Here is a 12,396-nt window from a genome sequence, read left to right on the forward strand (position 1 = left end):
GGTTTTATAAATAAGCATCAACCAGTGGGTCTTGCGACGGGTATACAGAGATGACCAGTTTACAGAGGAGTATAGAGTGCAGTGATGTATCCTATAAGGAGCATTGGTGGCAAATCTGATGGCCGAATGGTAAAAAAACATCTAGCCGCTCGAGTAATCTAGTATGGGTAGGATGGTCATCTGAATCAGGGTTAGTTTGGCAGCTGGGGTGAAAGAGGAGCGATTACGATAGAGGAAACCAAGGCTAGATGTAACTTTAGCCTGCTGCTTTGATATGTGCTGAGAGAAGGACAGTGTACCGTCTAGCCATACTCCCAAGTACTTGTATGAGGTGACGACCTCAGGCTCTAAACCCTCCGAGGGAGTAATCACACCTGTGGGGAGAGGGGCATTCTTCTTACCAAACCACATGACCTTTGTTTTGGAGGTGTTCAGAACAAGGTTAAGGGTAGAGAAAGCTTGTTGGACACTAAAAGCTTTGTTGTAGAGCATTTAACACAATCTGGGGAGGGGCCAGCTGAGTATAAGACTGTATCTGCATACAAATGGATGATGGGGCTTCCTACTGCCTGAGCTATGTTGTTGATGTAAATCGAGAAGAGCGTGGGAGCTAGGATTAAGCCTTGGGGTACTCCCTTGGTGACAGGCAGTGGCTGAGACAGCAGATTTCCTGACTTTATACACTGCACTCTTTGAGGGGTACTTAGCAAACCAGGCCAAAGACCCCTCAGACACCAATACTCGTTAGCCGGCACATAAGAATGGAATGGTCTACCTTCCACCAATGCAGCTAAAGGTGGCACAACCAATTATTCAGTGTAAGGGGGCAATTACTTTTTCACAGTGGGGAATTGGGTGTTGCATAACTTTGTTAAATTAAGAAAAAAATAATTTTGTAAACTCAGTTTCCTTAATGTAATGTTTTGGTTGAAGAGCTGATAACATTTAGTATATAAAATAAATAATTATGCAGAAACGGGCCAAATATTTTTGTGTGTAATAAATGCTATTTTTTATTTGTGACTTTTTTTTAAATTTTAACACCTACCACATCTCTTGACAGATTTGTGCAACAGCAGAGACCATCCACAACTCTATCTAATGACTTTAGGACCATAACAAGCTTACAGGACACTACATCACTTCTGCCTTTTGTTAATGTAAGAGCAGGCTAATCCTCTCAACCAAATGCAGGACCACTCAAATTTAAATTCCAGTTCTCTGGTTTTGATCGCAACATCATTATTTAAAGCATTCCATAGCATAAAATTATTGTTCCTTTCACATCTAATTATTTTCATATTCCTCTCCATTTGCTGGCTGAGAAGGCTCTCGCCACAGTGTGTGAGAAGCATGGTGCGCATTTTAGTGCTTGGTTCATGCTTTTTCACACCCGAGCACTCTGTAGGAGGGAAGCAGGGTAAATATTTAACATGATCAGCTCCCTGTTCCTCCACTTCTGCCTTCAAACTGCCACCGCTCAACACAATGCCACAGTGCTGCTGTCACTGACAGAACAAGTTAAAAGTCAGCACCACTTCTGTGGTGATGTCACACTGGCAAAAAAAAAAAAAAGAAGATAATTATGGATGACTGAACATGCCATGTTGGCCCGGTGATGTAACGCTCCGAAAGTTATCCAGCTCAGTTGGTCACGTGATAGAGAAGCAGAGTCAGATGTTACGGTCTCCCTGTCGACTGATGGTAAATATTTTACATTGTGCTACTTTCTCTTCCTCGATACAGTACTCTTCCCCACCTAGAGTGCTCTGGACGGCAGTGATTTCCCCTTTGCCAGCCCAGCCGTGATGACACTCTCACGGCCTCTTATGTTGGGAAAGCTTTCAGGGGATTCTAAAAGGAGCTGTTAATTTGAAACATTTATCTGTCATAAATTGTTCAGCTAAATGCACCGGCTGTGAGCCTGGTGAATGATCTGTACCTTAAATGGTCAAGGAAAGCAGGGGGGGGGGGGAAACCCAGAGGAAAGGTCAGACTACTAAATGACACTGTTTAATGTTTTGAAAATTGATGATTCTACATAGTTTTAATGTCACGTGCACAAGTACAGTGAAGTCTTTCTTGCAAGCTCTAAACTCAATGATGCAGTGATCAATAGCAATGTATAAAATAAGATGAGTGTGGATTAAATAGCAGTTATATTTGACAGTGAGTTCTTAGGTGTACAACTAAGGGGCATCTGCTCCAACCCTACAATGATCAGACTTACACTAAGTGCTAGTTTCAGTTTTGTGACTTCTGGAGGGTCTATTCCTCTGTTCAATTCTGATATCTGTAGCTGCATACTCAGAATCAAGTTCCCTAGCTACCCTTTTCTTCAACATTTTAAGCATCAGTTATAAAAAAAAAGGAGTGAAATTTGAACTACTACTTTGAGCTTTCAAGTGCTAGGCATTTTCAAGCTCCAGCAAACGTTTGACTTTCATGTCGTTGAAGGGCGGGCCACAGTGGTATTTCCTGCAGGAGGATTTGTATTGTGTATGGGAGAACGATTAGGGAATGCTTTAAGGCTTTCCCCTCTCAGATGTCTATTCCCCCTTCTAATTACAGTTTGTTTACCCTCATGTCTTTGGGTTTTTGTTAAGCACTTTGGTCTACTACACAGAACAAAAATATAAATGCAACAATTTTAAAACATTTTACTGCATTACAGTTCATATAAGGAAATATATTAATTAGGCACTAACCTATGGATTTCACATGACTGGGAATATAGATATGCACCTGTTGGTCACAGAACTTTTTAAAGTAGGGGCATGGATCAGAAAACCAGTGTGACCCACTATTTGCCTCATGCAGTGCTATACATCTTCGCATAGAGTTGATCATGCTGTTGATTTTGGAATTTGTCCCACTCCTTTAATGGCTGAGCGAAGTTGCTGGATATTGGAGGGAACTGGAACACTATCTCACCTACACGTTGATCCAGAGCATCCCTAACATGCTTAATGGGTGACATGTATTTTGAGTATGCAGGCCATGGAAGAACTGGGACATTTTCAGCTTCCAGGAATTGTCTACAGAACCTTATGACATGTGGCTGTGCATTATCATGCTGAAACAGGAGGTGATGTGCCTCCAGGATCTCGTCACATTATCTCTGTGCAAACTGATTTTAAGATGTATTTTGGTACATAATTGAACAAGCCTTTACTCCAACATTAATTAAATTTCAGTAATCGCCTTTGAGCGTGGACTTTATTATTATGCATACTGGATGGACTGGTTACTTTATGCTACGCTCCAAAATGTATATCCATAAGTCTGGGAGAGAACGTATAGCCTGGGCAATGCTGTTGGTTGTTTTGCAGGGAGGCTTAGTTAGCCTACATGTAGTGAATTTGTGTTTTGATTTTGAATAGCATAATAGAGGATTTATATTTTCATAATTTAATTGGGTGACGCATTACCTTCAGTTATACAAAATATTTCCACACCTTGCTTTTCCATCTCTCTATTAGAACTTTCTCGAGTGCGCAGAAAGGCTGTCAACAGTTTAGTGAAATATGTTTCATTGCGAATACATGTTACTATCAATGTTTCCGAGATTTCACTTGGTTCCCAAATGTAAGCACTGGGTAGCTGCAGGAACAAGGTTGGAGAGCCCATGGCATTCAGTTTGGGCGGAATATCACGTGTCGGGCAGCAAGAGCATGCATCTCAAACAATGGTTGATACGTGGAGAGAAATAAGTGTAATATTTATTTCTCAGCTGCTCAGTAAGCACATGCTCTGCTATTAACCCGACGTAGCCTAAAAAACAGACTGGCTGGGAACACATGGCCTCCAGACAACTGCCATGTATATCCCCCCTGCCTCTGTTCCTGCCCATTTGATAATAGTCCATTCTAAATCTAAACAAATTGTACATATTCAGGAAAGAGAATAGTATGATGGGTGAAAATATGATCACTGATGAGAGTGCAGCCTGAGGCAAGGAACAGAGCCCAAGTGTTTTCCCCCCTACTTTCTCTAATCAATAGCCTATAGTCGCACCATGCTGCTCATGTTTGGATTTTTTTTTTAATACGAGATTTGTATCGTCACATCTAAAGTGGCCAAATAACTCTATCTAGCATATAGGACCAGTTTTTTAGATTATTATTGTTTTAATGTTCACTTATAAGCTCAAAATAGCCACTTTTTTAATATGCTCACTTGCGCAGTAGGCCTAATGGGGAAAAATATACTTTCTTTTATTCAAGCTGATAAGTTCTATTCTACCTACTATAAAATGTCCCGTGACTAAAAGCATATCTTGTCAGCTAAATAAACAAGCCTATAACATAGGCCAACTCATTCTGTTCTTCTGAAATGTTCTTCATTTCAATGTTTCTTTAGACATGACTAATGGATTTACTGTGATAGTGTACAGTAAATAAAATGTATTCATTAAAAATACAATGTAGATGTTTCAAAGGAACGCATCAGAGGCTTGTATGTGTGGAGGCCTGAAGATTCTAAATGTGTTTTGTTAATTAACGTTCACTCACTGTGAGACTGGCAGTCTTTTTTCATGACAATAACCGGCTGCCAAATTTCATGGCCGCCGTAGCCGCATCTAATGTATCTGGCAACAGACATATCTTGCTGCCAATATCTTGCTCATGAACTAAGAGCAAATTTTCCATCTTTGGTGTACGGTTTGGCATTTTCCATCCACTGTCGATTTTATATTCACCACTGTCACGTGTGCTCCCTCTCCGGCCTCTAGGTCACCAGGCTGCGCGTTATGGCGCACACCTGTCACAATCGTTACGTGCACCTGCGCGTCATCAGACTCACCTGGACTCATCGCCTCCTTGATTACCTTCCCTATATATGTCACTCCCTTTGGTTTCTTCCCCAGGCATTATTGTTTCAGTTTCCTGTCTGTGCGTTGTTAGTGTTTCTTGTTTTGGATTGTTTATTTTATTTAAACACTCACTCCCTGAACTTGCTTCCCCGACTCTCAGCGCATAATGTTAGAACCACAGTATGTTCACTGCCCTGATCTAGCTGCTGTAGGCTTTTATCTAGTCTTTACCTACCTATCCCTGTGGTTCTAGCTTTATTATATCTGGCCTTAGATGACAGGGCAGCCATTGGGGACCTCAAATGGACTGGGCATAAATGAATGATGTTTTCTGTCCTTCAAGAAGGTTTGATGGGAGTTTTAAGTTACTCCACAATGGCATGTTACATTATTCATTAGACTTGTCAGTCTTTCTTTGAATATCCTTGTGTGTCTTCCACCTGAGCTCATTCAAATATCATACGTGACTTTTATGGTATCGCGACCGAACATTCTCTGATGTTCCCCATCAGCATCTTAGTCTCACAACAACCTCCACTTGTTATCACTTAATTTAGCTGATAAAATTATTTCCCCTTTCCTACTCTCCTATCCCATTCTATATCACTACTTGTCCACTCTGTTACTCCCCCTCTTGATTTCCCTATGGTTTTCTCCCTCGTCCTTTCGTCCCCTTCCCTGTGTTTTGTTGACCGGTGCTCCCCCAGAGGGAGGCTCTTGTTTTTCATTATAACATTGTGCCCTTTGTGTGTTGGTCCACATCAATCACGAGCCACTGCTCCTCTAATCACCACTCTCCCAAAAACAGGGTTACTTCAAGTGGGGACTCAACCACAGGGCCATGAGGACCCAGCCCAAATAGGCATAGTTAATGTTGTAAATGACTATTGTAGCTGGAAATGGCTGATTTATGGATTATCTACATGGGTGTACAGAGGCCCATTATCAGCAATATCACTCCTGTGTTCCAATGGCACGTTGTTAGCTAATCTAAGTTTATACATTTTAAAAAGGTTAATTGATCATTAGAAAACCCTTTTGCAATTATGTTAGCACAGCTGAACACTTGTGCTGATTTAAAGAAGCAATACAACTGGCCTTTAGACTAGTTGAGTATCTGGAGCATCAGCATTTGTGGGTTTGATTACAGGCGCAAAATGGCCAGAAACAAAGCACTTTCTTCTGAAACTCGTCAGTCTATTCTTGTTCTGAGAAGTGAAGGCTAGTCTAAAGAAGGCCAGTTTTTATTGCTTCTTTAATCAACACAACAGTTTTCAGCTGTGCTAACATAATTGCAGAAGTGTTTTCTAATATTCAATTAGCCTTTTTTTAAATGATAGACTTGGATTAGCTAACACAACGTGCCATTGGAACACAGGAGTGACGGTTTCTGATAATGGGCCTCTGTATGCCTATGTAGATATTCCATTAAACATCAGCTGTTTCCACCGACAATAGTCATTTACAACATTAACAATGTCTACACTGTATTTCTGATCAATTTGATGTTAATGGACAAAAACATTTGCTTTCAAAAACAAGGACGTTTCTACGTGACGCAACCTTTGAACGGTAGTGTATCTGTGGTTAAACTTTAGTGTCTGCAGAAGAGCAAGAAACGGACTCGGAGCATTTAGGCTAGTTCATAACCCATGGGCTCCACTGGGGTATTTTTGCCATGGAAAGGAGGCCAGTCAGCCAAAAAGGTTCAGGTTCAGCACCATAGAGAATGCTTTGAGACAGTTTCTCATTATAGGAAAGACTAATTGGGTTTCACAACATTTGGTGACAGTCTATCTGGTGAAGGTAGCTGTGAAATAGATGCATGTGTGTCAGTTGGAGTTTGCCTAGGTTTCTTAGGCTGTGACCAAGGCCTGGAAAGTATGAAAATTAAGCGTGTGTTCTAGTGCGTCAGACAATTTGTCTAGATCACTCCTGAAGTCAAATACTAAACTTCATGCAAACTCACACATCCTGTTGTATTAAGTGGATTTGCACAACATTTGTTTTGTGTTTCACCCCCCCCACAGGTTTTTTTTGTAAATGACATCCACACCATTTCCATTTAATCCTTACTTGAATGGTCCTTTTATTCTCTTCTCAGGGGACAGGTGTTACTTGCAGGTTGCGGACAAACTGTCTCAATGACCTCTGTGTTTTAATGGAACGAAGAGGGTGGTTGTGTAATTTGTTACGTCTTGTAGGCCTACAGTATGTAATATTGTGTTGCATTCTGCAGTCTTAATTGGTTTTGCATTGGAGAGGGTGCAGTAGTGTTTTCCTCTTGGTCCCCTCTGGATTCGGCCTCCTGTTCCAAATCTCGTTCTGCTCTAATTGTTTTAACCTCCCATTCCCCAAGGAGAGAATGCTGTTCTAATCACAGTACTTACAGGAATATGGGATTGCTCACTGTTTGAGCGCATGAGGATCAAACCCCAAGTCCTTGTGGGAATTTAGGCTAGAATCGATTTGTGACAAGTTCAACCCATGAAGGGATTATAATCCCAGGCGCTTTCTCCATTTATATGGGTTGATGTTAGGGCTTTTGTTTCCTGATATACTTGGTGTGGTTTTATGTATTCTACTAACAGCTGGCCAGTGGATTTCCTCTCTTTACTCAGCTTGGTCTTCATCATCCAACAACGGTGAATTGTGAGTCGCGACTCAATATATTTTCTTTCTGTTCCATTTTCAGGATGACACTGGTGCATATCTTATAGACCGAGACCCCACATACTTTGGGCCGGTGCTGAACTACCTGAGGCATGGCAAGCTGGTGCTCAACAGGGACCTGGCTGAGGAAGGTAAGACTGGGCATGTGATATGCATATTACTGCCAAGGTGCACAGTGAAGCAGTTGGTTTCCAATGTCAGCTTTCAAGTGTTCTCTGTAACAGGCCATTCAGTATGTTAATCATTTTTGCCTGGATATATTCTAAATGTGTGTTTTTGAAGGTGTCTTGGAGGAAGCCGAATTCTACAATATCACGTCATTAATAAAGCTCCTCAAGGACAAGATCAGGGAACGTGACTGCAAAACTTTACAGGTAGGTGAACTTCTCAATTGACACATTGCGCTCTATTGATTTTGTATTCATTTATTTTAAACCGTAGCAATTTTATTTGTCACATACACTCACATACACATGTTTTGCGGGTGTAGTGAAATGCTTGTGCACAAAAAAACAAAATACTACAAAGTTGCTTAGGGCAGTTCTGCTTAAGGCTCCTATCTGTCGGCGCCATCTTGTGATTTTATCTCTTTAGGGGTTCCTGACCATGGCTGAGTCCACTGTTAGAGTAAATGCACCTGCTCCATCCCATGCTTCAGTATCTCTGCGTGTCTGTGTGCCTGTATCTGTGTGCGTCTCTGTGTGCGTGTCTGTCTGTGTTTCCGTTGGCTTTCAATTGCTAGCAAAAAAGAAAGCCGATGAATAAAACTGTTGCCCAAAAGGGCCTGGAGAAAATAAATCCCATTGCAAAATAATGCTTTTTATTAATTGATGGCAATACCAGTCGATGGAAATACTTTTGACCGTCATGCTTATTGGTTTATAGATTAATTTGCATAATTTAGTGGAATTAATTTGGCCTGTGTTTTTCGTGTGTATCTTATTTATCCAACAAAACTGTCACACCCGCACAGCATACATAGCCTATTTTGAGCAGGATTTCTCCTGCAGTGCCTCAGCTGGTTGTGTGCTGGAGTAAAACATGTGCTTTTTTTTTAAGCACTTTCATTGCGCAACAATTTTTGAATGAAATCGTGTGTTAGACGTTTTGGTGCGTGATTTAAAAAGAGCTACTGTTTTTAATTCTCAACTGGTAATTGAAGCGCGCCTCCCATTCAATTGCAGCATACCATCGTGTAACCCACTACTTTACAATGTGAGTTGGGAGGCGGTGTGCATTTAAAAAAAAAAATACTTACACCTGAGTGTTTTATTTCATATTGTGAGTCATGTCTTACCTCCCGTCAAAGTAGCCTATAGGCAAAAACTTCATAGGGGGCTCATGAGTTTCAAGTTTGGGGAAGTTTACAATTTATTCTACCGTTCTGCGTGGCAGTTATGATTTTCGTGGAACAGTTTCATTTCAATAATAACGTATTCGTTTCGCAAAATCATTGCTGTGATAAACTACATGACAATCAGAATTAAAATGACAAAAAGCTCAGTCAACATTGATACATTGTGATCCATTGGTGGTTAAAGAAATGAGTGCATGGAACTCAGACTATAGGCCAATTTTAAGAATGTGAAATGTCAGAATAATAGTAGAGGATGATTTATTTCAGCTTTTATTTCTTTCACCACATTCCCAGTGGGTCAGACGTTTACATACACTCAATTAGCGTTGCCTTTAAATTGTTTAACTTGGGTCAAACGTTTCGGGTAGCCTTCCACAAGCTTCCCACAATAAGTTGGGTGAATTTTGGCCCATTCCTCCTGACAGAGCTGGTGTGAGTCAGGTTTGTAGGCCTCCTTGCTCACACACACTTTTTCAGTTCTGTCTACAAATCTTCTATGGGATTGATGGCCACTCCAATACCTTGACTTTGTTGTCCTTAAGCCATTTTGCCACAACTTTGGAAGTATGCTTGGGGTCATTGTCCATTTGGAAGACCCATTTGCGACCAAGCTTTAACTTCCTGACTGTCTTGAGATGTCGCTTCAATATATCCACATAATTTTCCTGCCACATGATGCCATCTATTTTGTGAAGTGCACCAGTCCCTCCTGCAGCAAAGCACCCCCACAACATGATGCTGCCACCCCCGTCCTTCACGGTTGGGATGGTGTTCTTCGGCTTGCAAGCGCCCCCCTTTTTCCTCCAAACATAACGATGGTCATTATGGGCAAACAGTTCTTTTTTTGGGATTGAGTTGTACTTTTCGCACAAGTACGTTCATCTCTAGGAGACAACACATCTCCTTCCTGAGGGGTATGATGGCTGCGTGGTCCCATGGTGTTTATAGTTGCATACTATTGTTTGTACAGATGAACATGGTACCTTCAGGCATTTGGAAATTGCTCCCAAGAATGAACCAGACTTGTGGAGGTCTACAAAGGTTTTTTTGTTGAGGTTTTGGCTGATTTTCTTTTGAGTTTTTTTTTTTACTTGTGTCATGCACAAAGTAGATGTCCTAACCGACTTGCCAAAACTATAGTTAACAAGAAATTTGTAGTAGTTGACAACAACCTAAGTGTATGTAAACTTCTGACTTCAAGTGTGTGTGCCAGTCAAAAGTTTGGACACACCTACTCATTCAAGGGTTTTTCTTTATTTTTACTATTTTCTACATTGTAGAATAGTAGTGAAGACATCAAAACTATAATATAACACATAGAATCATGCAGTCACCAATAAAGTGTTAAACAAATCAAAATATATTTTAGATTCTTCAAAGTAGCCACCCTTTGCCTAGAATGCACATCCATTAACCTAATTTCAGTTAGGTGTGCCTTGTTAAAAGTTAATTTGTGGATTTTTTTCCCCCTTAATCAGTTAGTTGTGTTGTGACAAGGTAGTTGTGGTTTACAGAAGATGGCCCTATTTGGTTAATGACCAAGTCCATATTATGGGAAGAACAGCTCAAATAAGCAAAGAGAAACGACAGTCCATCTTTAATTTAAGAGATGAAGGTCAGTCAATCCAGAACATTTCAAGAACTTTGAAAGTTTCAAGTGCAGTCGCAAAAACCATCCAGCGCTATGATGAAACTGGCTCTCATGAGGACCGCCACAGGAATAGAAGACCCAGAGTTACCTCTGCTGCAGAGGATAAGTTCATTAGAGATACCGACCTCAGAAGTTGCAGCCCAAATAAATGCTTCAGGGTTCAAGTAACAGACATCAACTGTTCAGAGGAGACTGCATGAATCAGGCCTTCATGGTCAAATTGCTGCAAAGAAACCACTACTAAAGAACACTAATAAGAAAAGGAGACTTGCTTGGGCCAAGAAACATGAGCAATGGACATTAGACCGGTGGAAATCTGCCCTTTTGGTCTGATTAGTTCCGAATTTTTATTTTTTGGTTCCAACCGCCGCGTCTTTGTAACGCAGAGCAGGTGAACGGGTTATCTCCACGTGTGGTTCCCACCGTGGCGCTTTGCTGGTGACCCTGCCAGGGTTTTATTTAGAATTCAAGGCACACTTTACCAGCATCGCTACCACAGCATTCTGCAGCGATACGCCATCCCATCTGGTTTGCGCTTAGTGGGACAATCATTTATTTTTGAAAGGACATTGAGCCAACACACCTCCAGGCTGTGTAAGGGCTATTTGACCAAGGAGAGTGATACAGTGCTGCATCAGATGACCTGACCTCCACAATCACCCGATCTCAAACCAATTGAGATGGTTTGGGATGAGTTGGACTGCAGAGTGAAGGAAATGTAGCCAACAAGTGCTTTGCATATGTTGGAACTCCTTCAAGACTGTTGGAAAAGCATTCCAGGTGAAGCTGGTTGAGAGTGCCAAGTGTGCAAAGCTGTCAAGGCAAAGGGTGGTTACTTTGAAGAACACTTTTTTTTGCTTAGTACATGATTACATGTGTTATTTCATAGTGTTGATGTCTTCACTATTATTCTAGTGGAAATAAATTAAAACCCTTGAATGAGTAGGTGTCCAGACTTTTGACTGTGTGTATTGTATTTTATCCCCCCCCCCCCCCTTTTTCTCTCGATCTTGTCTGATCGCTGCAACTGCCCAACGGGCTCAGAAGAGGCGACGGTGGAGTCATGCGTCCGCCTAACCACACTCCTTAACAGCCACCAGCTTAACCCGGATGCCAGCCGCACCAATGTGTCGGCAGAAACACTGTTCAGCCTGCAGGAACTCGGCCCGTCAGGAGTTGCTAGGGAGCGATGAGACAAAGCATCCCCGGCCAAAGCCTCCCCTAACCCAGACGACGCTGGGCCAATTGTGTGCCGTCCTATGGGACTCTCAGCCACGGCCGGTTGTGGCGCTGCCTGGGAATGAACCCGGGGGCTGTAGTAACGAATCTAGCACTGTGATGTAGTTCCTTAGATCGCTGTGCCACTTGGGAGGCCCAGGAATTATATCTTCTTTTATATATCATTCGCAATGGATGTTAAAAAAACACTTTCCTACATTTCCGCGCAGCAGGCCAGGTACTTCTATGCGTGCTCAGGCACTCATGCTCCCTCAGCATTATCAGGACATAGAAAGCAGACATGCTCATTGCTCACATGAACCACTCCAAACAAAAGACAAATCTGGTAAATGGTTATGAACTAAACCAAAACTTGTTTCTCACAAGTGTAGCAGGTTGTGAACTCTGCAAATAAATGTTTCCACTCCAAAAATGGTACATGATCCAAGGGTATACGAGTCGCCCAATGAATGTGCAAGAATTGGTGGGAGACAGCTGACCCATTCTGGAGAGAGACTCGTCTATATCTTCGCCACACACCCCTCCCCTTTTTTGTCTCAACATTTTAAATTAGAATCAAGACACATCTTCACACATTTTAGATGCTTTTCACTGACAGCTGCAGCTGAATAATCAGCTAGGTCTATTGTGATTTGAAACAATCCACAGCAGTTTTTTTTT

General features: G+C 41.6%; 1 protein-coding gene across 1 annotated transcript in view; it reads left to right on the plus strand.

The window, feature by feature from the left end:
- The window catches only part of LOC129860349 (BTB/POZ domain-containing protein KCTD5-like), a 43,934-nt gene that overhangs the window by 18,041 nt on the left and 13,497 nt on the right, over window positions 1-12,396 (plus strand). Inside the window, exons 2-3 of the mRNA XM_055930671.1 lie at window positions 7,512-7,620; window positions 7,772-7,863. Coding sequence (XP_055786646.1) covers window positions 7,512-7,620; window positions 7,772-7,863 — 201 coding nt within the window. The remainder of the gene's footprint in view (window positions 1-7,511; window positions 7,621-7,771; window positions 7,864-12,396) is intronic.

The sequence above is a fragment of the Salvelinus fontinalis genome, chromosome 8 (genome assembly GCF_029448725.1).
Source record: "Salvelinus fontinalis isolate EN_2023a chromosome 8, ASM2944872v1, whole genome shotgun sequence".
NCBI classification, from domain to species: Eukaryota; Metazoa; Chordata; class Actinopteri; order Salmoniformes; family Salmonidae; genus Salvelinus; species Salvelinus fontinalis.